This window comes from Tachysurus vachellii, chromosome 1 (assembly GCF_030014155.1).
Source record: "Tachysurus vachellii isolate PV-2020 chromosome 1, HZAU_Pvac_v1, whole genome shotgun sequence".
NCBI classification, from domain to species: domain Eukaryota; kingdom Metazoa; phylum Chordata; class Actinopteri; order Siluriformes; family Bagridae; genus Tachysurus; species Tachysurus vachellii.
In genome coordinates this window covers 33981993-34008076 of record NC_083460.1, presented here as the reverse complement: position 1 = coordinate 34008076, position 26084 = coordinate 33981993, and the positions used below count along the sequence as shown (strand labels likewise).

Below are 26084 nucleotides of genomic sequence, written 5' to 3'. Positions count from 1 at the left end.
AGGCAGAAATTCTGATAATTTTTTTTCTTGCACTGTATAAGAATAATCATGGAAATATAATGCTATTATATTTAATTGCTATGTGACATATCAACATTTATATCTTCTCACTTTTACTGATGGTGCCTCAGCTGCTGGGATCCAACAAAAAAAAAAAAAATCAGACGCTCAAAAAAAGCAATCAATGCTCAAAAAAATGCAGATGATGCAAACTTGTTACAAAGTGCACTCACAATGAAGCAACATCTTTTTCTTTTTTTTTTTCCATCAAGCGTCGCAGTCAGGAACAAGTGAAAGCAGAGAAAAATGCAATGTAGCAATTTTTCCTGACTCCCCTTAGAAAGAAAAAATTAAACACAAGGTTTGTAAAATAAATAAATAAATAAATAAAACATTATTTCTTATCTTTTATATTTTTTTTCAGTCTTTAATCCTGTTTTCTCTGTACAGTCTGATTTTAATTGCTTGTCTGGAACCACCGGAAACAATCTGCATGGCTCAGGGTGCAATTATGACCAGAACCAACCCACTCCATGCATTGTATGCTTCTTCATAGCATGGAAGCATGGACGGTGTTTAAATCACCCTTCTCGTCCTTTAATTCCTTTATATGACTGCAATCAGCTCCAGAATGATTTGTACCCTTGATGAAGATGGGTGAAAAGGTTATGCATTAAATGTCTGTGGCTAATAAAGAGAAGACGAAAAAAAGAATGTTTATTCATACATTCATTCATTCACCTTCAGTAACGACTTTGTCCTCTCTAACCTTTTATTTAAATGCAATTACAGTAAAATAATTATTGGCACCCCTGAATTTATTACTTAGTGTAACCTTATTGTAGTATTATCTTATAAGGGTTAACAAGAGCAAGGAATCGGGAAAATATTCACAATACAGAATCTCTCCATATTCTGCAGAGTCCTAAGTTGTCTGCAGCTCAGCCCATAGGTTCCCAGTGTAAGGTTATGTCAGAAAAGCTTGATAGTGTGGCCACTGAACCATTTTTGTTTATGACTCCTGCTGTCCTGCTGGTAGAGCCAACCATGACACAGTTGAAACTTCTTGGAAAAGGCAGCCAGACTTTCCTTAATAAGGGTGAGGCAAATAAAAATATAAAGTGTGACATAAATTATGGAAACATTTGCGTATGTTGAATCTGTAGATGCAAAAAAAAAAAATGTACTACTGGTCTGCTGTTCTCAGTAGCTATCCCCCTGTGTTATACCTGACTTTAGTGACACTTATATGCAATAAACAATGCAAAATATATGGAGGAAAAAAATTAAATCAGATTTCATTTGACTCATTTCCTGGTGTTTCATAGAGCCCATGCATCATAAGGTTCTCAATGTCTTTAGAGATCTATCATTAATCGTGGATAATTTCTTTTTTCCTTCTCTTTACACCAAACTCACCTTGTTTTTGTTACCAAGTCATTTACTTTTGTTTCATTTGACCATGCAACCAGATTTTAGGTTGTGTTAGTATTAACTAGCTTAAGATTGTGGTTAGATACAATGAAAGGCTTCTTCCATGTCTTTCGGTGATTGTTGTTGTGGACAGGGTGACAAAATATACATTTGGAAATCTGATGACCCTAAATGATACCGATCTCTAAACCTGATTGTTGAAGAAATACTTGCCCTCTAAGCATCTTCTTATTGTGCATTTAGACAAAATCCATTTATCCTTTTCCTCTCCCAGGCATGGATGAAGATCTGACGAAGAGCCGATGCATAAGGTTTATCAAGGAGGAGGCACTTTGTTAAAACGACACCAGCCAGTGTTTTTTACAGAACCTAGATATACTTGGAACAATAATAGTCTGAAATGCAGACACACAAATGAGCTTCAATGCAGAAATATAAAATCAGCCCTAAGCAGGGAGGGAGTGATGTAGTGGTGGAGGCTTAGTGATATTTGGGACAAAGCCATTGGCTTGGTTTTTACAGCAGATCTGGTGACACTGCACTAATCATACCCACAGCTCTTGTGCTGTTTTGTCAAGGCTGTCATTTGTTTGGCAAGTCACAGCCTGTCTGTCACTAGAACACACAGTCTGATTAAATAGACATAAAAATGCAGTAATGTTTCTGGCGTTGGTGTTGTTCTCTGAAAGTAGTCCATTTAAACAAAGAATTATCTGATAATCCAAACACGACTGTTTACTTCAAGACAAATCTTCCTTTGAACTGTTATGTGTTATGCAAAAAAATGACTAATTTCACATTATACCAGTGATAAAATGATAAAACTATTAAATTACTTCGTGTGATCTACTCACTTTCATATATACATTAACACGGTGATATTCAGAGTTAGATTTCCACTGGACTATAGTACGGTTTAATCTTTGTAAATGTGAACCAAGTTAATGTTAACATATTTTGTACATTCCTCCATTAGCACACAGACACAGACACCTTACTAACCTCGTGAGGACTTTCTATACACAATTATCAAAGAAGCTAATTAATGCTATGTCAAAACTTAAATCTAATCACAACCGGAATAACCAAAAGGAAACCCGTGGCACAAACCTGCCATGAAGGTTTTTTTTTCCTATTCATTTATTTATTTTCTAAACATTTCTAAAGCAAAACAAACAAAAAAAAAAAATAGTATCTGATTTTGTTAATGAATGAATAAAAGGTTAAGATGAAAGGCTCATCAGGGTATCAAGGAGACCTGATAAAACAATTACCTGATAAAACATAAGCACAAATCCAGTTTAATCAATAATTGCAAAAGCAGCAAAGAAACAGAAACATCATTTCTTATCCAGAGCGACAGCTTCCATAAACAGGTAAAGATGACCAAAGAACTCAACATCATAATCAATTTACAGAAGTGTTTTTCACTTTGGCTTGTCTAGCTTACAAGGATAATCACAGTATTTGACATTAGCACAGCTTTTAAACCATCACTTTCACCACTTTGTAGTGGTTTGTTATAAGATGATGTTCTGAAAGGCTCTTATTCACCACAATTTTGTCCTGATCTCCTGTCTGATGCACTCAAGCTTCTTATTGTGAACTATGGATGTATTTATATATAAATATGAGGACATGACCAGTTATCCTTGGACACGTGCACATTTTATTTTGTCTAAGGTAAGACATCGAATCTAGAGATGAGTCACCAGTATTCTGATATGGCTACAGAATTTAAAGCAAAAAAAGTGACGCACGGGGAGTGAAGCGTCTCCACATAACCAATGCATGTCCGTCATCACGGTCAGATGCACAGAGTTTTACATTATTAGCGTTTTTAACTTTACATAATTACAGTTATTTAAAAATGTTGCAGCGCATGTTTCACTACTTCTCTCCTGTCCCTCTGCAATCTATCAATCCCGGTGAATCAGGCTTTTCTTCACTCTAAGCTAAACTAGTCCATTTGTAATACATTTAAACAAACTGAAACAGCACTAAATCAGAACATGCTGAATTACCATCAGCTTTAAATGTAGCTTTTATCCACAGTTTTCTTGATTCTATTAAGATTTAGATTGAGAGGTAGATTTTTCCGCTTCATAACGTATAACGCGTTCCGTCAGTTAATTATTCCGACTTAACCAAGAGCAGTTTTATTAGATTCCATTGGACTGAAGTCATGGAAAGAGCTCTAATTTCTTAACCCACTTATCTTTGTAGCGCTCTGTGAATCATACTCAGTAAACTCTTTTGACAGAGTTTTTTTGTTGTTGTTGAGTTGGCTCCCGCTCAAGCGTTCTCGAACAGAATTTCATCAATAAGCATGTCGCTGTCGTCCACAGGAACCTGTTCACACAGTTGCTCTTTAAAGGCCAGTGCGATGGTGTAGGGTTTGCCTTTAGGATGCTTCATACAGCGCTGAAGGTACGAGTCATAGAAGCCTTTTCCTCGGCCCAAACGGTTGCCATTTTTATCAAAGCCCAGTCCAGGCATCAGGATCAGGTCTAAGCCACCTATATGAGGATTAGAGAGAAGCGAAAAAGCTTTAGCGTTCATCTTTTGTAGCGGCAAGATATATGCAGATTTTATAGATGTAGATGTTTTTATACTATTGTGATGTAAATGGCTTCTAGTTAATAAAACAAAAATACTACCATAAGTGCCAAAAAACATTTGGATCTGTGTTTAAAAAGCACAGAAAGACATGACTTTGGAGAAGAAAGAGTTTTGCAATTTCGAAAACTCTGCTGTTTGTAAAAAAAGTATTGTGATAAGATCTTGCCAATATTCTTATCAGCTCTCAGCAATGACAGCTTGACAAATGATAAACAAATGTCAGGAAAAATTTAGTGAGGTAATAATGTGAACAACTCCATGTCAAAATTCTAGCATGCAATATGAATAAACACAATAACTTACACATAATACAAAGAACTCTCATGAAATCAGGTCAGAGAGCATGATTTTGAGATAAACCTAGTGCCAAAAAGTAAATTATAAAAAGTATTTAAGTTTTTATTCTTCTTGAAAAAAATTTATTTTAGTTTAAATGCCACTTTTAAATTCACTTTTCGCTTTCGGTTGGATTTAGTAACATTTCAGACGGATTTCCTCCCTCGCATCCAAGGTGTTGTCTTCTGGTCTGTTCAAACTCTGCCAATGTTTACACATAATGAGCACGATATTAAAAGTATACGAGTTAACTGGTTGAAAGTCATAAGAAGTTGCTGAGATACTATGGGCTTTATTACATTTGGGCCTCTATAAGAAGCACATTATGGAATAACCTGAACATAATAGAATTATTACACTTTAAGACTTATATCCTGCCAGTGATGAAAGTTATTGCATTTTGGCCTTTTGTGACCACACCATAATGTAATAAACTGATTGTAATGCAAGACGTTCTGAACCTCTGCCTGCACAGGAGCATGTTATAACACATTTGAGGAGCTAAACGAAACCTGTTCTGCTCACAATCTGCTCACAATGGATGAAGTCTAATTGCATTTTAAGTAAGACGTCCATCCATCCACCCATTCATCCATCCATTTTCTTAACTGGGTCTTAATCTTCTAGGGAAGTTGTTTCAAAGCAGGAGACACCCTGTACAGGGTACCAACTCCTCACAATCAGTGTATACAGACAGTATTTAAAGAGGAGTTGATTATTACTATAAAAAGGACTAAAACATACAAAATACTCCTTATTCAGGTAATCTAAAATCATGGAGGTGCCTAATAGATTCCTTTTTAATTTGTGATTTTTATAACGCATGATATTGGGTTTTTTTTTTATAGGTGTAAACCAGATATTGACCAACACTGTATGCAATAAGTTCATATTAAGATACACAAATGGGTGGCAGATTTAAAAAAAAAAAAAAAAAAAAAAGATGCCTTGTGTTACGCTGTGGGAGCTTATGCCAATGATTGACTGGTACAATTTGTATCTCCATTTATTAGAGAGAAGAATTAATGTCAAATTCTTCGATCACCTTTATCTTCCGATGAAACATTTCTATTCCGATGCTATGCTTTCACAGATGTCCTCATCCATAGGGCACATGGGTTCACTGAATGGTACGATGATGAAATTGATCTAAAAATCATATGCTACACACGGTCAGTCACCAGGTCTCAACACCTAAGAAGATGAAAGAATCTGGACCAACACATTAAAACAGTTCTCTCAAGCACTATCGTCTCTAAACTTGGAAGAAAGGTGTTCATGTTCCAGTGTAGTTCCAGAGATTGATTTCTTTAAATCTATGACAAGGTGTTAAACTTTCTCAAAAAAAAACCCACACAAATTGTATCCTGCATTCTGATGTAGGGGCGTTTGTGCTGTCAAAAAGGAGACACGTCAGAAATGTAGCATGAAGTCTGGTGTCTTCTAAAGCTTCTTATTCTGGAATCTATTATATACACACGTGTGTCCTTCTCAGAGAAGACAATGTCACCATTAAATTCACTGATAAATCCATAAAGATAAGGGTAAAAAATATCACACCGTGGTGATGTGGTATAATGTTTCTGTTTAAGCTGTGTATTCTAAAATGATATTCCGAATGTTGTGCGATCATAAATGATAAAAGGCCAGACTTGATATTGAAGACAATTTAATATCCGTGTTTCCTGAAATGCATATATGCTGTGTGTACGTATGAGAACATCTGATTGAAGGCATTCGTTTGCTCACATCTTCCATACCCTGACAATGAAAAATGTGCGTCGACATAATTCGCTATGCAGTCAGACTAATTCATCGGTCTCCGTCAAACAGCGGGATGACATACGAGTCAAGATTTCAGTGCAACACAACCTCATTAAATTTCGACAAACACAAGCTCGCCATAAAAGCAAGGCGATAATGATCAGCAGATGCCCTCACTGGCCCCTCAGTGTATTAATACACTCCACTGTGACATCCATTTTTAATGTATAAACGGTGGTGGGAGAACCGTTATGTATACGTTTTTGCCTCAAACCAATTTAGAGGACTATAGAAACTACCTTCCTAAACACAGTCTGAACAAAGACATTGCTTATAAGGCAAGTTGTGGAATGTTTTGAGTTCATTATGTGCTATAGGGGAAATGAGAGAATGCAGAACAAGTGATAGTCACGTTTACAGCATTTAGTAGATGCCCTTGTTCAAAGTGACTTACATTTATCTAAATTATACAGCTGCCTAGTTGAGGGTTAAGGGCCTTGCTCAAGGGCCCGGCAGTGATGTCTTGGCCGTACTGGGATTTGAACTCACAACTTTGTGTTCAGTAATCTAACATCTTCACCCTGAGCAAGTAATTCTTCCCTTCTTCCTGCACTAAGCAAATAGGGTGTAAGTCGTTTACAATGAAACCCAATGAAAATCACTAGTATTTGTCATTATGATCATAATTTAAAGCAACTGTCTGCTCACTAATTAGCTTAAATTCATTCAATGTTCCCTATTTAAACCAAATACAGTATAATCCTACTCTATCAAGAGTCTTTGCTAGTACTGCTCATGTCTATTGTAGTCTCCTGAGGGCATGTAGCATTAGCTAAGGTCACTTGTAGTCAGTTTTTTAGATAAATGTTTAGACATATTACGAAATTGCATAACATGATCATTCAAGTAGCTATATAAAGATTTGTGAATATATTTATGAAAAACCTTTATAAGAACATATATTTAGTTTCTTTATACTTAAGGCTTAAATACAAAACAAAAATCAGATAATAAGCACTTAAGTGTGGCAGATTACATTTTGGGTATGGGAACATAAGTATATATATTATATATATTTTTTAATAATTTCTGCAGAACTGTTCCTTTAACCAACTCCATTTAGAACATTCAGTCCTATCTTTAGTCCTCAGTCCTATCTTTCTCATAGCAAAAGCATCTACCCAGGGCTATTATCTCGAACAAAATATCTGCACAGATTTTATTTAAGTCTGTCTCAATCAAAAATTTGATCCGTCCTCCTTGAACATCATCTCCTCTTTCTGTGGAGGCGGTTCTCCTGCTTTCTATTGTAAGGTGATTAAGAACAGAAGGCAGCCAGGAACCACTTTGAGGAGCTCATGGCAGGTTGCTGAACCAGGATGTGTGTAAAATCGCAGACACAGTAGGACAGGTGAGCACTTTCACTGCTAACTGAATCTCTACAGTAAGGCCTTTGCTTCACTGCACAGTATGAGAAAGGAATCACTGGTGTCGTGTAGCGCTAGTCGCCATGGGTACTAAATCTGAAATCTGATGCATCTTGGATACCCTGCAACATTTTATAATACTGGTAAAAACTAAAAAAATGAATGTTAAAGTTTTACATCCTGGGGATAAAGCAGATATCATATTCATCCATTCCTGGTTAACTGCATTTACTTTTTTTGAAAACAGCTAACAGCCCCTGTGTGTGTGTGTGTATGTGAGAGAGAAAGAGAGCGAGAGCGAGTATTTACAAAGAGGTTATGTTATAATAACCAATTATCACAGTTTCAGTATTAATTGCACACTTAACACACAGTTCAAGTTCTTTGCATGTTGTTGTAAATTTAAGAGAAGACAAAAGCAAAAAGATTTGCCGAATTCTCGTTCGTTTTTAGACAGACGTGGCGAACAACCCTTCCATAAAATTTTCATTTTACTAAATCCCCTATACATTAATGCTACTAGACAGCAGCCAACAGTGACCTGGGGTGAGTATGTGATTGATGAAAATGTAGAAAAATATCATACCCAAAAAAGCTAAGAAATAAATTGCACCACTAAATATGCACCATACTATCAAAGGTTTGTTCTCAGCTGAACATCACTCCCACATGTGGCTCTTCCCCAATCTGAGTGTGTACAATGGTGTAGAACGTGTTTGTTTGCTGTAGCTTTACAAACTCCCGTCACTGTAACTAAGAGGCCCAAACATGTGTCTTCCTTGCACTGCCCCTTGTGCATAAGAGAGCGGTCACAAACATATGGTTCGCTAAGGACTGCGTTGTAGAAATGAAAGTTTACATATGGCCCTGACCTCAACCCCACTGAACACCTATGGGGTAAACGACAGTCGCCAAGTTTTCTAGCACAACATCAATGCTTGATCTACACTAATGCTATTGTAACCGAATAGGCACACACTACCTAGAGGATCTCGGGGGGGGAAAAGCCTTCCCAGATTAGTGGGATGGTATAATAACAGCAAAGGGGGACTAAATCAAGAATGGGATGTTCAAACAAAACTGTACTGGTGTTTTGGGAAGTTGTCCACAACCTTTTGCCATACAGTGTAACTGGGCCTAACGGGAACATTTGAGGTAAGTGAGAAATCCTATATAAAACTTTAGTGAACTACTACAGGTGCTCATTTGTACTTCTTTTCCTCATTTCATTCATTCATTCATTTATAGTAACTACATTATCCTGGTAGGGGCTGGGGACGATCCATAGTCCATCCTAGAAACACTGAACTGTAATGTGGCAGGGGTGTGTGTATGTTTTTGGGTGGTGGGAGGACATGTGAAACTCATATACTCAACCAGGACCTGTGGACCTGTGAAGCTGTCCCATAATGCCACCCCAGGTTGTGTCGTCTTTGACCGGACTGACAGACACAGAATATGTGCGATATTTTAGAACCGTTTTATGCAGGCACTTGTGTGAGCATATGTTGAGAAAATGCTAACGTTGTGTTGAAATACGTCCACACGCAGAGCAGATGTTGGTATGTGATGAGTCATATCAGCACCCTGCTGGAAGTCCTGTCTTGTGATTTGTTTTAATACAGAACAGAGTCTTGTCATTGGATTACAGCTCTGAAGAGGTAATTACAGTTCTTTACTTTCAGAGTGTTTGGTGTTTGTGTGTGGAACAGCTTTCCTCGCTTACGGCTTGCTACATGGCTAATCGCACGTGTCTATTTAGTGAAATGACAAATTGAGCTTGTCCTGTTTCTTTGAATCAGCTCTATGAAGAAAGTCTGCGGGTCACTATTAAATCAAAATTTGAGTCAATTTTGATCCGGATATTGAAATTGAGAAAGTGGGATTGCTGCATCAGTACATCCCTAGGATACACACTTCGTGTTTGGGAATTCACCTTCACTCTCGTACACACGATTAGACAAACGCCTGCATGCACACGCTCATAAAAACACACACAACCTGTACTACACTTTTATTTCACTAGTCTTGTCAAAGTCTGTTTTTTTTTTATCAGTGGGAATACTTAAAAGGCAAACTGTTTCATGGCATTGAAGCAGATAAACAAGTCAAGCTCAGTGTGAATGTCACACTCGGTGTGTTCGATGTGAAAGCCACAGATGTACTGTCTTACAAATTCCTTCACGGTTACACTTGCTTTCCTTACATCCTTTGGAGTCTGGTAGAGTAAAACTAGCTCATAAGTCAGTTTTGGTTCATTTATTCTTGTGTCTGTTTCTCGTTGTCCTTGACTGTCTTCTGACTCGAGTCATACTGCATGACAGTACCACACAGATTCAAGATGGTTTCTTGAGGAAACATTATGGGAATAACAACAGTTCTTCTCAAAAGTAGTATATTCATGTTTAAGTCTGAGCCATCATTATCGATGAAGGCCACCCAACCCTCAATGAAATGTTTTATTAAACTATTTGGCAAAACAGAAAGTAAGGCAAGGAGAACAGATAATGGTATATGGCTACCACAGGATGAAGACTTACAGTATCTGACTCAAGAGGATGATTTCAGCGGTTTGGAAAAAGAGGTGGAAATACCAAAAATAACACCATACAACAAGGCTGTACAAACTCAGAATTCCAATTTGTACTGTTTTTTTTTTGGGAACTGATAAGGAAAAAAAAGGCTTTTCTGTACAAGAAGACTTTTCTGTACAAAAGGGACAAAATTGTCAGGCGGTAAAATTCAGAAGGGGACGTCAACGTCTTTTTGGCTAGCACAGGAAATTGTCTAGCAGTTAATAAAGTAGTGGTCAGCAAGAAAGGAAATTCTAGCTGTAGCCTGACTCCTTTAAGTGTGGATATAAAAGGACGGTTTAACATGGTGGGTGACCCGTTGCTGAAAATCAGGTGGGACCTTGAATCTCTGGGTGGTCAATGGGATGGTAGAACTATTTCCTACATTGGATCTGTAACTTATAGATTATCAGGGTGTAAACATCAGGGATACTATATATGGATATGTTGGATGTAGATAGTGAGATCTGAAAGAGAGAGTCATTGCGGTAGATCATAGTGCAGGGGGAAGAAATCCAGCACTGCAAATCTGGCTATATGGAGGTTTGGATAATATTGGAAAGGGTTGTAATGAATGAAACAGTAAGAGAAGTGTGGGGAAGGTATGTGTGGGAAAGGAAATGTTCCACTGAGTCGCTTACATTGTTATGTGCACACGTAATTTTATCACATGTCAACCTGCAGGGAAAATAAGAAAATGCAAAATACAAATAGTACACCTATCAGTTTGGAACTTCCCTTTGTTTTTAAGAAGGGCGCATTAAACATCTGTTGAATCGCGTTGTTGAGCAAGACGGTGCTTTTGTGATCCGTCACAGAAAGGGAGAGAAAGCGTGAATGCGTCCCTTCGACAAGGAGACATCTGTGGTTCTTCAGAAAGAGAGCAAGCGTACATCTGAAATCCTTCTGAAATAAGAAGGGCGGCAAGCACCGAGAGACTGGAGGAGCTGGAATTAATGAGCGAGACCGAAGGGGCTCCAAGCACTTAGAGAACAGGAAGACCTGTAGTACCAATACAGAAGGGCACGGAGAAGGACGGGGCTGCAAGCACCAAAAGACAAAAGGGGCAGCAAGAACAGAGAGAAAGGGCAAAGAGATGGGGGGGGGGGGGCTTTGGGCACCAAGAGACGGAGCAGCTACTAACACCAAGAGAACAGATAATGAAGAAATGAGAAATGTGAGAGTTTAGGGAGGAATAGGATGGGTTTCTAGTACCAAGAAAGTGAGAAATGAAAGAAATGATGGCTTCAAGCACAGAGACTGGAGGGTGCTGTGACCATTTTATGGAGGGCAATGAAATCATTGCGAATCCTGTTGTAGCATTTTGCTTATGCAAAATTTAACAAATCACAATAAACTGCATGTTTATTATTATTTCTCTTCCTTGCACCATTTTCCAGTCTTACATAACCAGTCTGCACCACACCACTTTCTGGTATTAGATTGAATAGAAAGTAACACGACAGCGCCATCTGGTGGTCTAGGCCACTACATAATAAATTGGGAAAAGTAGTGCACATATTCAATTTTGGGAGGAGGAAAAAGAAAAAAAACCACACACACACACACACACACACACACACACACACACACACACACACACACACACACACACACACACACTTAAATTAAAGTTTGGGAATTTGTTTGGTTTCAGTAGAACTCAAATAGGCGTATAGGCCACAGCTGTTTAGCTTCACTTACAAAGGTCCAGCTTCACCATGCCTGTTGGGCTGCTGTTCTACATCTGTTCAGCACATGCATTTTAATTTGCCTAGTATTGTAATGGATCTCATTTTATAGTTAAATGAATTAAAAAAAAAAAAATACATAACATTTTCCTTTCAACTTTAACAAAAGACAAATTAATAGAAGCATCGTATTATTTCTTATTTACATCCCCTGGGGGAAAGAAATATCTTGTTTTAGTGACTGTTTACATGGGTCCTCCAGACTATCTATACTTACAGTATATAATAAAGAATTTGGCAAAAATAAAATAGGATATTAAGCCATTCACAATAAACACACAAATTAGATTTACAAATTAGACACACACCCTATTTTATACACTTTAAGTGAAAGTACCTGTTGCGAGAGCTTCCTCCCTCGCTGTGTCACTGTCAGCGGGCTGCCGGATGTTCCAGCTTGTGATGGGTAGCGAGTTCAAGTCCTCCATGCTGTTCAGCCGCAGCATGTCCATGTGGTTGCTATTGCTCTGGTACCTGGGGATAAAACAGACCTTGCCGCTGCTGAACATGTGCCGAAGGATGTCCTGGGTGCAAACTTCATCCTGCATGCTCAGAAACACGGCGACACGATGGCTGCTTGTGTAATTGGGATGTTTGAACAGCTGCAGAAACATAAAAAATGCTGGATTTTTGGAAAAATTTGGATAATGGATTTTTAAAAAGATACAATGCGATGCTAAATCGCCATTTATTCTTTATATAGTGAGTTCCTTATTTTGTCGATCTGTAACCGTCAGTCCTAGATTAGGACGTGTGACCTCTTCACCTTTCAGTCCTAGAAAAGGACATGAGACTTTTGCACCTGTCAGTCCAAATGAAGGACATACATGTCTCTTAAGCGTGAGCCAATCCTAGTGAAGGAGTCATGGCACTTCTACTTCTTCCTACACAGCAAAAAGCTGACGGTGCAACAAAAAGTATTTGGCAAATCTATAAGGATAATGACCTGAAAAACTAAAGACAAATGCTAGTCTGGATTTGTTTACTAAAGGGGCCAATTTCTCAAGTAAGGACCTTTGGATTTGCCCAGACAATCAATGTCAGTGCAGTTAAGTGAACAATTATCCTACAGATATTGGCAAAAAACACAGAAATAAAGAATACTTAACATTTTTTTAAAAAGTATAGCACAGTAAATATTTGTATATAGTAACTTCCTCGTTATTATGGTGATACTTATGATAAATTGTTTTCTTATATGAGTGAAGAATGAATAGAGCAGGAGTGAATTTTTAAATCAGGGTTCTTTTGCTATGTTTTATGTTAATGTCACACACACTACAAAATAATTACAAATTTTTTTAAATAATTTTATATTATTCTTATTGTGGCATTATTCACAGAAAACTACAATCATGAAATTGTGACAAATTTGCTCGGTGAAGCCAACAAAATCAACTATACAACAAACCTAACATCAACTATTAATTCAAATTCTTGCAAAGCAGCAATCTTGCTGTGATGTATGTGTGTGTGTGTGTATATTTTTTTTTTCCTGTGAGACGTGTTTAACACAGATGAAAAGAAATGGTTCAGAAATGCTTTCTCTGCACATCAGCCTGGTCTCTAACTTATTTTAAAAGGTTTTTAGCCCATTCAGCATTAATGTCCCTTTTAAAAACAAAAGTGTAAGCTTACATGCAATGTTAAAACTCAGAGAAAAATGTCAGTGAGGCTGAAGTGGAAGTCGAGTTGACATAAAAATGTATTGAATCTTTATCCATTATAAATTGATGCTTCATTTGTGTGCTTTCAAATAGCACTCACATTGTTCGGCACCCATTGACACCCTATTCATATTTCTTTATGCATTTATACCGGTTGTTTTTGAGGAAAAAAAAAACACATTTTCAGTACAAACACATAACTCAGTCAATGTGTTAGGAAGAAGTCATGAAGTTGACAAATTGTGACTAATTCAGCTTCATGCATGGAAGAACCTGAAGAATCAAAAAGAAACCCACATAGAAAAACACACAAAACTCCACAGAGACAATAGCCTGAGCTCAGGATCAACAAAGCAATAGAGTTGTTTTAAAAGATTGTGTAAACATTTGAAACAATGCATTTCACAGCTTTTTTTTTATTTTAAAGGGATCACTGGCCTATAATTATACATATCTATACATGGATATACTATGTGGGCTATTTAAAGTATAGTCACATTTGTGTGAGTAATGTGTATAAGGTGTATGTGAGAGAGAGTGTGTGTGTGTATGTATGTGTGTATGAGAGAGAGTGTGTGTGTATGTGTGTGAGAGAGAGTGTATGAGAGAGAGAGAGAGAGAGAGAGTGTATGTGTGTATGAGAGAGAGAGAGAGAGTGTATGTGTGTATGAGAGAGAGAGAGAGACTGTATGTGTGTATGTGTGTATGAGAGAGAGAGAGAGTGTATGTGTGTATGAGAGAGAGAGAGAGAGTGTATGTATGTATGAGAGAGAGAGAGAGTGTATGTATGTATGTATGTATGAGAGAGAGAGAGAGAGAGAGAGAGAGTATGTATGTATGAGAGAGAGAGAGAGAGAGAGAGAGAGAGAGAATGTATGTATGAGAGAGAGAGAGAGAGAGAGAGAGAGAGAGAGTGTATGTATGAGAGAGAGAGAGAGAGAGAGAGAGAGAGAGAGAGAGAGAGAGAGTGTTTGTTTGTTTGAGAGAGAGAGAGAGAGAGAGAGAGTGAGTGTATGTATGTATGAGAGAGAGAGAGAGAGAGAGTGTATGTATGTATGAGAGAGAGAGAGAGAGAGAGTGTATGTATGTATGTGAGAGAGAGAGAGAGTGTATGTATATATGTGAGAGAGAGAGAGAGAGAGAGAGAGTGTATGTATGTATGAGAGAGAGAGAGTGTATGTATGTATGTGAGAGAGAGAGAGAGAGAGAGAGAGAGAGTGTATGTATGTATGTGAGAGAGAGAGAGAGAGAGAGTGTATGTATGTATGTGAGAGAGAGAGAGTGTATGTATGTATGAGAGAGAGAGAGAGAGAGAGAGTGTATGTATGTATGTGAGAGAGAGAGAGAGAGTGTATGTATGTATGAGAGAGAGAGAGAGAGAGTGTATGTATGTATGTGAGAGAGAGAGAGAGAGAGAGAGTGTATGTATGTATGTATGAGAGAGAGAGAGTATGTATGTATGTATGTGAGAGAGAGAGAGAGAGAGAGAGTGTATGTATGTATGTATGTATGTGTGTGTGTGTGTGTGTGTGTGTGTGTGTGTGTGTGTGTGTGTGTGTGTGTGTGTGTGTGTGTGTGTGTATGTGTGTGTGTGAGTGAGTGAGTGAGTGTGTGTGTGTGTGTGTGTGTGTGAAAGAGAGTGTATGTGTGTGTGTGTGAGAGAGAGAGAGAGAGTGTATGTATGTATGTATGTATGTGTGAGTGAGTGAGTGAGTGAGTGAGTGAGTGAGAGAGAGTGTGTGTATGTGTGTGTTATTCTATATACACATTGCCCTTGTTTACACTGTGTAAACACTCTGAATCCTAAACTACACCACAGTTGCATTTACCTTTTGGGAAACAATCTGTGACTGACGCCGTTTGTCCTCGTCACTCAGAACAGCCAGTCGCTTCTTTATCTCCTTCCTGAGCGAATGTTTAGCTGCTCGCAGGGCTGCCATTATGCTGACGTGTCTCACGTACACAAATAAAACATATCTGTCTTATGCAGTTCTCGCTAAACCGTTTATCATTAACTGATGTGCACTTTCTCCTGCCAACACTTCAGCGACTACACACATGCGCAGTCATACCTCAAATAGTACGCGAGGCTACCTTATATGGACTGCATTTCCCAGCATGCACAGCTGAACGTAAGCACTTCCGGTGTTTCCGGAATTTGTTCAGATAAAACAAATTTATAGCTAATAAAACAGTTTTTTTTTTTAATAAATCTAACATTCGTCCAGAAACTAATGTTTAGATGTGCGTATTTTAAAAAGCAATTTAGTGTCCTAGATATCTACACCTATGTGAAGAAGCTAGAGCGTTGAAACTGTTTATATTTGAATGCCGTGAGTGGGCGTGTCCTGCTGACAGCGAATCCACCAATTAGGAACCAGTGGGCGTGGATTAGCCAAAAATAAACATCTGTTTTTATAATAATAAAAATGGTCGAATTGTTAGGAGTTTAGACGCTGGAACAGGGATATTATCCATTCGGCCGTTTGTTGCTTGTGATTTAAAAAAATAAAAAATTAAATAAGGATGTTACAAACAAAATAAAAGTGGGAATTAAATGAATAGTGCATGATATTATTGCAGAAACGTCACATTAGTCATGGAAATTCGAGTAAATAAATAAACATGCGAATATTTAATACTGTTTTTGTCTTGTATAGTCCAAGCTAAATGTATAGCGTTATTTATATCTGTACTTTTGAGTCACAAACAGCTAGAACTAAATTTCTTGTGCGTGTCAGCAGACCCGATTCTGATAAAGACATCATTGTCGTAAAGCGTGTTATTACATCACGACAGTGAAAGGAAGGAGTGACGTCACGTTGGGGGATGGAGAGTGACGAAAATAACAAACAGGCTGTTTCTGGGTGTGGGGGTTGATAACTGAAGGGCGAGCTTCGACTCTTACTACATTTATTTATTTAATTATTTATTTATTTGTTGAACTTGTGTCCTGTTATTTTCTGGCGTCAAGTTAATATTTCGTGCCTGTTGACGCTGGAAAAGAAAGTTGTCCTGTAATTTCTAGCAACAGAGCTGTGAAGTCGGGGGACGGTAAGTTTTTTCCCCTATAGAGTTAACAGCAAACTAGCCAGTTTCGCTAAGCTAACCAAGTTATCTCGGGAAAGAAACAACCAAAAAAGCTTTTTGTCTCTGTTTAAAGTCCTACAAGTGGTGATAATTTGACGGTAATATCCACTAGCCATGAGCTAACTCCTGGCAGGCGGCAGGAAAACAACTAGTTAACGAACAGTTAGCTTGCTAGCTCGTTGTTTTCATGTTCATAGTGGTGTTTTTTACTTCTTCTTCTGACAACCTAATAACTCATTTATGTTTTTCTAACTATGCAGAGTTAGGTTTGTGAGCAAAGAATCGAGTAAATGAGCTAAATGGGGAAACATTGTGTAGTATAATCTGCTTTAAAACTTCTCCAGTACATTTTAGACTATTCGCATTTAACCTTGATTGATCCGGAATATGTCCAAATTTGGACATGAATGTCTACAGGATTTCAGACATAATGACTCAGGTATGACACTATGATCTGTACTTCCCATGTATTATTATTATTATTATTATTATTGTTATTATTATTGTGTATTTTTAGTTACAGAAGAGAAAGGCAGCATTGTAGGACCTTGACTCGTTGAGACTTTTTTGCATTTTGAAATTCTTTTCAATCTTAATGACCGATCGAAAGGTGTTTGCATAATATTGTCGTTGTCACAATATGGTGCCATTCTATGCACCATCAGGAACTGAAATTAGTTGTTATTCTTATTTGGTGAAGAATGTGTGTAGGAAACACTTCTTAAACATTGTACTTTTGAGAGGCACAAACAGCTGGTACCAAATTCATTGTGTGTGTCAACACACTTGGCCAATAAACCTGATTCTGTTTCAAACACCAAATATTTAAAGAAGAGTTTACACTAAAAATAATGAATATAGTTGCCCTAGATGTTAGACCAATAGGTTGGCTGTCTGTCATGGTTCATATTGTATAGGCTGTTATTTAAAATGGAGACAATCTGCAGACAAAAACTGTACAAACCTCCCTGTAGGAAGGAAGGAATCTAGTCAAATGTGAAGGGCATGAGACCACAGGATTGTTCAACACTGACAGACTATTAGAACATGCAGAGGACATACAATTATTCAGGATTTTTAGGATCAGATGTTAGAAGATGTGCAAGTGTAAACTCTCTAACCACTATTATATGACACCTGCCTAAAGAGAATTTTATGTAATGGTATTAGGTCATTAATCTAGTCTATCTATCTATCTATCTATCTATCTATCTATCTATCTATCTAATAGCTCATTCATGTGACCATCTAACCATCCAGTTGGTTATCATCCCACCGGACCATTTGTCCATTCACCTAGCCAGCTGACCATCTGGCCCACCGTCCAACCATCTCACTGTCCACCCATCCTTCCATTTCATCATTCTTACTTCTGTCTATCTATCCATCCTTCCAAGCACCCATCTATGCATTTCATCTTGCCAGTCATTCATCCTTCTTACAATCCCTCTATCCATATCTTACAGTTCATATAACTGCCCATCCATCTGACTATATAACCATCCATCATTCACCAGTCAGACTATCCAGCCATCCACCTAGTCAAACATCCATTCGTCTGTCCATTTCTTGCACCAGAACACCCTCTTAACCATCCATCCACTCATCTAACATGCCATCCCTCTGACTACACAAACATCTGTGCGTTCATACATTAGACCATCCAAAACAACATTCTAACAAATACTAGTAGATTTTTGTAGCCTTTGTTTTGTTTTCCTAGCACTCACACTGTAGTGTGTGAACACACAGTTCTCATGCACACAGTCATCCATTACTGAACTTGTGGACCAAGAGCTTGTGTTGGTCTGTAATCCTTCTTTAACTCCATTCACAGCCAGTGTCCATCTGTGTGTGCGCTAAGCCAGTCACAGGACTGCCATGTGAGAGTTTATAAATTACCTAGGTTACCTCTATACAGGAATAGGGTATGACATGGCATAGGGCCACACTAGTGATTGTAGGAAGGAAGGGCTTTGTAGCTTGCTGTTTATCTAACAGGGTTTTTTATTTCTTATTTATTTATTTTTTAAAATATAAATATTTTTTATGTGTTATTGACCAATAGGCATGCATTTCCATTAGTGTGGCTGGTTGTAAGATTGTAGTTTAGCTTCAACATTGACCAAGCTGCACTAATAAGACTCATTTTCACATTGAGTTTGTAGTTATGAGCTCTAGTCTGTTTTTACCCTTCGAGGTATACAAGGGTATTTTTTGTGTAAAAATGACTTTTTAAATTTTATAAGCTGGTTACATACCAGACGGTTTTCAAATGTTCACTGATTTTAAAATCATAGGAGACCACAGATATGACGACAGTTAAACATTTTTTATCCTCCGAACGCATGCGATAGATGATTCTCCCAGACCTGGAGACCACACACATGTCGTTTGTAGAAATGATTTCACATTTGGCGACTCCACGCCTTTTCTTTGCCAGTTCTATTGTGGTGTTGTGGTCTTGCACAATATTTTAAAAAGACACTCATTTCGGTGCCATATTTCAACAAGCATGTCTACTTTTTCATTGCTCCATTTGGCTCGGGTTGTATTGTTATGCACAGCTATGTTTGTGAGCTGTAAAAGTAGACATGCTTTTTACAAGCAGTCCTGCCTGTGTTTGTAGCCTACATTACATTAGAACACAACCAGACAGTGAATATGACATCTAAACACATGCCTTTGTGCTTTGGGGTTCATGGGCCAACTGAGAAATACTATTTACAGGAATCTCAATTATAAATGGTGGGCAAAATCAGCAGTTTTGCTTTTTCAGATTTCTGGTCTTACTTCAAAAACACTTCCAACAATCATGAGATTGTTGATTATTGTGAACACTGGTAATTCCTCATGACTCTACAACTGCCATGTTTCTCTGATGGAATGGTTTAGATGGCTTTTTAATAAAATGCAGCAGTCCAAATATACCTTAATGCATGCCAATAAAAGAGCTGGTTCTTTTATTGGCATGCATTAAGGTATATTTGGACGGTTGGAATGAAATAAACCTTGTAAATATCATCCTATGGTTTCACTTGTATTGAAGGCCAACCTTCAGGATATGATATATATATATATATATATATATATATATATATATATATATATATATATATATATATATATATATATATATATATATATATATATATATATATTAGGATATATAAAAATAATCATTTATTTGGTACTACCTCCACCAAATCTCATTCTATTCCATTCTATTCTATATTCCATTCTGTTCTATTTCATTCTATCACCTATAGCATGACTGTACATACATTTTAACTTTGTCTATTTGTATTTACATGTTTTTATTTTATTTATATATATATATTTCTTTTAGTTCTTTTTTCTTTTCATCTTATTTTTGTCTGTGTTGTCATCTCTGTGTACTATAATCATATGACACTAAAACAAATTCCTTGTATGTGCAAGCCTACTTGGCAATAAAGCTGATTCTGATTCTGATTCTGTTCTATATTAGATTGTGTTGGGAGTCAGTTCATAGTAACTTAACAAAAAATACAATACAACTTGAGCTCTAGCATCTGTTTGTTAAATTATTAAAAAGCAAGTAACCATATCTGATGTTTATTATTTATTGCAATTATTTATTACCTATTTTACAACTTTATTAAACTAACTAGACTAATGGTCTGTCTGTTTTTTTTTTTTCCTTTTCTTTTCAGGAGCAGTATGGCTCAGGAGACAAAACAGACACAGGTTCCCCGGCTGTGCTCCACTGGCTGTGGCTTCTATGGAGACCCACGCACCAATGGCATGTGCTCCATCTGCTACAAAGACTTCCTGCAGATGACAAACAGCGGCAGGGTCAATGAGACAGGTGTGTGTATGTGTGTGTGTGTACATATATATATATATATATATATATATATATATATATATATATATATATATATATATATATATATATATATATATATATATATAGACCCACACATTTTGTTTATATTCAATTTATCCTGTTAAAATGGTCTGTTGGCTCAATTTTGTTGAATATAAATTCAAAGTTTCTTTTTATTTTTTTCCAAAACCCTATAAATCCATCCTTTATTAAAATTTTTTTTGTTTTATTATTATAAAAAGAGACATAAACCAACAAGAGAACATGCAACCTATGACATCAGGGAAATAAATAACTTTATTAAGAATAGAAATAATCTCCTACACTCATTTTGAAGACTGCGCACAAACAAACATCTCTCGCCTCAGACCGCCGCCATGTTGGATTGCCTCGAACGCTCACCGAATTCTGATTGGTCAAGAGAGGACATATAGCGTTTTGGCAAAAAACAGGTTTGGCGCTTATCGCGGTTTGGAAAGGAACTGCATCTTGCAGTACATTTTAAACAAGGAAATATAGTGTTTTGGCATGAAACATTGATGGAGCAGTATATAGGTTCACAACACAGCAAAATGACATGACAAACTCGTTTTTTTTATTTTTTTTGGCATTTATCGCGTTTTGGAAAAGAGCTCTTCATACATATATATGTGTGTGTGTGTGTGTGTGTGTGTGTGTGTGTGTGTGTGTGTATACACACACACGGTCATGGGGATAAGAAAGTGCACCCTCCTTTAATTTTATGCTTTTATTTTTCAGAACCTAATTATCAGTATTGTGTTTCCTAATAACCTGACAAACAACCACAACAATTTCAATATAATTGCTTCCCCAAATTGTAAATCAACATTCAGAAACCAGTTGCTGAAAATAAGTACACCTTTTTTTAGTACAACCCTTTGCCTAATATTGTGTAGATCTCCCTTGTGTAGCTCACGTGTGCTGTGGCATCTGATGCTTCTGCCCTGGAAGACTGGCAGCTGTCTTGAAGCCTCTCCATTTGTAAACAGTCCTTGTTGTAGTTTGGTGAATTTTAATTTGTTTGGAGATGATCCTTTTGACCCTTCCCAGATTGATGAACAAAAACAGTTGCTTCTCTTAGGTCATGACTGATGTCTTTTCTTCTTGCCTTGATTGACATACACGAGTACTCCATAACACCAAACTGTCAAAAGTTTGGCTTTTATGTAAACGTCTTGCTAAGTAACTAATCTTGTGCTTTTCTGTAGTATTCATTTAAATTAAATTCAAATTTATTTGTATAGCGCTTTTTACAATTGACATCATCTAAAAGCAGCTTTACAGAAACATAAACATAGAACAAAAGGTAAAAAGAATTAATAAAGGTAATAAAGATTAATATAATATAATTTCTATTAATATAATACAAAATTCAAGATTAGTATTAGACACACCTGCCTGCTAATTACACACCTAATGGTAGAAGTAGAAAGGTTGTACTTATTCCCCCATACTTGTTTTTTTTGAAAGTTTGTTTACTTATTTGGAGAAAAATGACTACATATTGAAATCTGCTGTTGGTTTTTTTGTTGTTGTTGTCACCTGAGATTATTTGTTTGATTATAGTTAAGCTCTTTATAGTTAAGCTCTTCTTTCTTATCCCATAACTATTTTTTTGTGCTTTAGTGGTTGGCAGTGCTATTGGTGGTTTCACAAGTAAAATTAGCTAATGTTAACATTTTTTCTTGTTTGTTTTTTCTTTTCCTAGTGTCAGTGCCTGAAGTGTCGTCCAGCCTGAGCAGTTTAGAGCAATCTCTGTCTGCATCATCCACCTCCGTTACTCCCGCAGGAGTCACAGAAGAGGTTGAAACTTTAGGAACTTTAGAAAAAGCAGTGACAAAAACTCAAGAAGTAACAGGTACACCCCCTTTTATCTCCTCACTTATTTTGTACTGAGGAGAATGGAACAGTGTTTACAGCAGTTTGGCACACAGAGACAAGGGCAAGAGACATTGATCTGATAGCCATAAAAATGCCCCACTGTGTTTCCTGTACCCGTTCTCACTCACAACTTCTGTCCGTTTGTTTGCCTCTGTTTGGGTTGAGGGCAGTCCAACAACATGCACAAAGTCCACTGACAAGCCTCAGAATCTCTTTTTTTAACGTTCTGCTAAAATTTCCTAGAATTATTGGGCCTACACACACACACAGCAAAGCACAGTAAATATATCAGGCAAATGTTAGCAGGTGATTTTGACTGAATAGTTCTGATGAAATCCGTTGTCACACACAGACACCACTATTTCTGTCAATCTTAGAGTCTTATTCAAGTTTTAAAACCATGCCAGTTAAATACGTTCCTCACTCCTAACTAGAGCTTTGTGGTAAATTGAGTGTCGAGTGCACATTAGGACGAATCAGTATTAGAAAGTATTGGCTCATCTCAGGTTTATGTCTCACTTTACCATGACTCTCAACCTCCCAGAAATAAGACTGAGTTTTGAAGAATAGATGTTAACACTGAATAGATTTAGCCAAATTGTTGAAGCTACTCAGTTTCTCGTAGTCTCTCATTAATTATGAGTGATATGATATTACATTATCATTTTGCTCTATACCAATGTCCCTGTTGTTCAGATAGAGCAACCGTCTTCATAAACTATCATTTAAAAAAGAACAGTGTGTGCTAAAGTTAATACTGGCACGTCTCCCATTTAATGTCTGCCTTCATTCTCAGTCTGTTTAATGAAGATCCATGCATTTTGTACAAGTTGTGCTATACCTTATCCCTCAAGATAAGTGTACATAGACGAAAAATGTTTCTAATTCTTTTATTCTCGTCCTCAGCCTCGGGATCAGACGCATCCACTTCGTCAGCCACCACAGAGTCGGCCAAATCCAAACCCAAAAAGAACCGCTGCTTCATCTGCCGCAAGAAATTGGGCCTGACGGGTAAGTGACATTCACTGTAGCAGCTTGTTAAAGCGGCAAAATTCTCTGTGTTTCTGAATCCATATACGAAATCCATATTGTGTACATCTCTCAGTTCTCTCTGGGAAATAGTTGATTCATAGAGGCTAACATGACGATAAAGTGAAGCCATTTAGCATACTGTCATGATGGCGTTTATTTACAGTTTTTATTCATCATTAGCTAGCAACATTATGACAAATTCATAGTAGCCATAAGACTAAATTTCATCAAAAACTGTAGAGGCATAAAAAGGATTGAATTATTTAAATCTAACCAAATAATTTAACCCTTGTCAAGCTTCTGTTTTTAAAATGGAATTGGATGTCTTATTTGTCCTATTGTCAGGATAATTTTTAAATTTAAAAACATTTATTCGTTCCTGTGACTGAAATAAGGATGCTGTCATATAAAACAGAATTATTCAACAGTTATTTCTGGTCCACTAATTTGATTGGACAAGCAGTCTTCCAAGAATGCTTATGTTTAGTAAAAGCGCACTGGGATATTTTACTGTATATATAACTCCACATTTCATCATTGGCATACATGATGCGTTTTTTTGTGAATGTACATTCTGTCTTAAAATATAAAAGCCTGTCAGGTACAGATGAAAAGAAATAAAGGGACACCAGTTTCATCTTTTTCACTTTTAATGGGAATGTATACATATCACTGTGAGCTAGCTGGGTAGCCAGAAGGTTCTTTGGTATCTACCTCCTTTCGCAGAGAAAAAATAAGCAAAGTATTTGGCCATATAGTATCTGAAATGTCACTTACTGAACATTTAATTTGTTATTTATAAAACTGTTGTATTAAAGCAATATCACACTCGTTATCATGATGTTATACTTATTGTATGGCATTAATGGTTCCAGATTTCATGTTAGAAGTAAATGGTGACTCACATGGCTGCAAGAGATCTGTTTTTGGGTCCTTGAGCAAAGTTCTAGCTGGATTCAGACTCAGAAATCTTTTTTTTTTAATCAGAGCATTCCTTTGTTTATGTGTATTGCAGGTTTTGACTGCCGCTGTGGAAATGTGTTCTGTAGTGTTCACCGATACACTGATGTCCATAACTGCGCCTTCGACTATAAAGCTGATGGTGCTGAGAAAATTAGGAAAGAAAACCCGGTCATCGTTTGTGAAAAAGTCACAAAGATATGAAACAGCTCATGGACAACCCTTTCATGTCATTTTCCCCCTCTTACCATTACACGCCACATTGCACAGTGGACCTCTGAATAATACCAGCACAGACCCCTGAATCATACATACCACACAGGAGTACTTTTTTCTTTTGTTGTTTTTTTTTAAACAAATATGTTTTCATTATTGTTGTGTGTGATAATGTTACAGAAATCTAGATTTATACAATTGTATTATATTTTAATTTCAATGACTAACAGGGCTATGGTGAGACTACTTGAGGGGCGGGTCTTTTCTCAAGTCTATAAACAAAGATTGCATGTTAAACAAGCAAGGATATTTTTCTTTAGATAAAGAATATAAACACGAGTGGCAGATCTAGTTTGACATTAATGGCTTAAAAGCATGCGAGGAACATTATATCAGCTGGTTTGCCCTTTAAATCTTGTTAAACGATTAAGAATTTATAATCAATAATATAGAACGTGGCATGAGAGTGTAAGCATGTGTACATGTATACTGAGTTGCCTTTACAGATATAGAGTTAGAGACTGTATCACATCTGTCAGTTGTGACAGTTACTCAGTTCCTCGATGACAAGGAACGCCTCAGGACCACATCAGTTCAGATGCCGTTTTGGGTAGTGGATCATTCTCAGCACAGTACTAACACTGGCATGGTAGCATGTTACAGTCATACTGGTATGACTGTTTTAGATCAGCCCCATTGTTGGGGTTTTGAACACTGTTTACACTGATTTTGTCAGTCCTTCACTTAGAGACTGAAGCTAATCTTGCAATGTATGTAAACCGTTCAATGAATGTCGGTTTCAGTTCAGCAGGAGTATTGAACAATGCTGCTGCACCTGATACACTCATATATATATAAACACACTGATCTGATCAGCAGTGGTCCTGCAGTGGTTTGTTTCCTTTGATAGACAAGACTCAGGGGACCTGTACAAACTGTGCTTACTAACAGATCGGGTACAATCTGACTTATATGGTAGATAAGATAGTAACTCATTGTGCGTGAGAGTGTGTGATTTTGGTATTATGATGCTGGAGGTGTTAATTAATCTGCATTTACTTAATTACTGACTGATTGTTTTCCCTTAGACTATAACTAATTCATTTATTATTAAAAATGAGTGTAAAGTGACCACTGAATATGACAATTATGATGCTTGTGTGTTATTTTATTTTCACTTTCTTCCTCTGATCTGAATAAAGCAATAAAAAAATAATCTTGAATTATTTGTGCTGAGTCATTTGTAACGGTTTGAAATAGAGGCTGAATCCCAAACGGCTCCTGTTTGTGTACATGGTCCACTACATAGGGCGCACAAGGCATTATGTCACACTTCATGGAGCGCCCTTGTGAATGCAGTCTGGAGTCATTTGGTTTCATCCAATCAATGAGCGCAAGTGGAGTAGGGAGGATGCGCGAGGGAGGCTGTGATTGGCCTT

At 37.1% G+C, this 26084-nt stretch overlaps 2 protein-coding genes across 3 annotated transcripts; one reads left to right on the top strand and one right to left on the bottom strand.

Annotated features, from left to right (window-relative positions):
* Nucleotides 1-2719: 2719 nt before the first annotated feature.
* mthfs (5,10-methenyltetrahydrofolate synthetase (5-formyltetrahydrofolate cyclo-ligase)) lies at nucleotides 2720-15628 on the bottom strand. The gene is made up of 3 exons (XM_060884130.1): nucleotides 15404-15628; nucleotides 12245-12509; nucleotides 2720-3953 (listed from the first exon to the last, which is right to left on the bottom strand). Exons 1-3 carry the CDS (start codon nucleotides 15512-15514, stop codon nucleotides 3730-3732), a joined length of 600 nt encoding a protein of 199 aa, XP_060740113.1. The 5' UTR covers nucleotides 15515-15628; the 3' UTR covers nucleotides 2720-3729.
* Nucleotides 15629-16402: 774 nt separating this feature from the next.
* On the top strand, nucleotides 16403-25868 carry zfand6 (zinc finger, AN1-type domain 6). Of its 2 annotated transcripts, none has more exons than XM_060884109.1 (5): nucleotides 16403-16628; nucleotides 20360-20514; nucleotides 22265-22414; nucleotides 23344-23448; nucleotides 24485-25868. In XM_060884109.1, the coding sequence occupies exons 2-5, from the start codon at nucleotides 20367-20369 to the stop codon at nucleotides 24631-24633; spliced, it is 552 nt and encodes a 183-aa protein (XP_060740092.1). In that variant the 5' UTR covers nucleotides 16403-16628; nucleotides 20360-20366; the 3' UTR covers nucleotides 24634-25868. The 2 variants fall into 2 exon arrangements, with proteins under 2 accessions (XP_060740092.1, XP_060740100.1); XM_060884117.1 differs by lacking the exon at nucleotides 16403-16628 and adding an exon at nucleotides 16646-17103.
* Nucleotides 25869-26084: the final 216 nt, after the last annotated feature.

Excerpts from the sequence above, each read along its gene's own strand:
- mthfs (XM_060884130.1), bottom strand. The coding sequence starts at position 15,514 with ATGGCAGCCCTGCGAGCAGCTAAACATTCGCTCAGGAAGGAGATAAAG. Across the intron at positions 12,510-15,403 it reads CACAGATTGTTTCCCAAAAG|CTGTTCAAACATCCCAATTA; the intron begins GTAAATGCAACT and ends ATGTTTCTGCAG. Across the intron at positions 3,954-12,244 it reads GGAGGAAGCTCTCGCAACAG|GTGGCTTAGACCTGATCCTG; the intron begins GTACTTTCACTT and ends ATCCTCATATAG.
- zfand6 (XM_060884109.1), top strand. The coding sequence starts at position 20,367 with ATGGCTCAGGAGACAAAACAGACACAGGTTCCCCGGCTGTGCTCCACT. Across the intron at positions 20,515-22,264 it reads CGGCAGGGTCAATGAGACAG|TGTCAGTGCCTGAAGTGTCG; the intron begins GTGTGTGTATGT and ends TTCTTTTCCTAG. Across the intron at positions 23,449-24,484 it reads CAAGAAATTGGGCCTGACGG|GTTTTGACTGCCGCTGTGGA; the intron begins GTAAGTGACATT and ends TGTGTATTGCAG.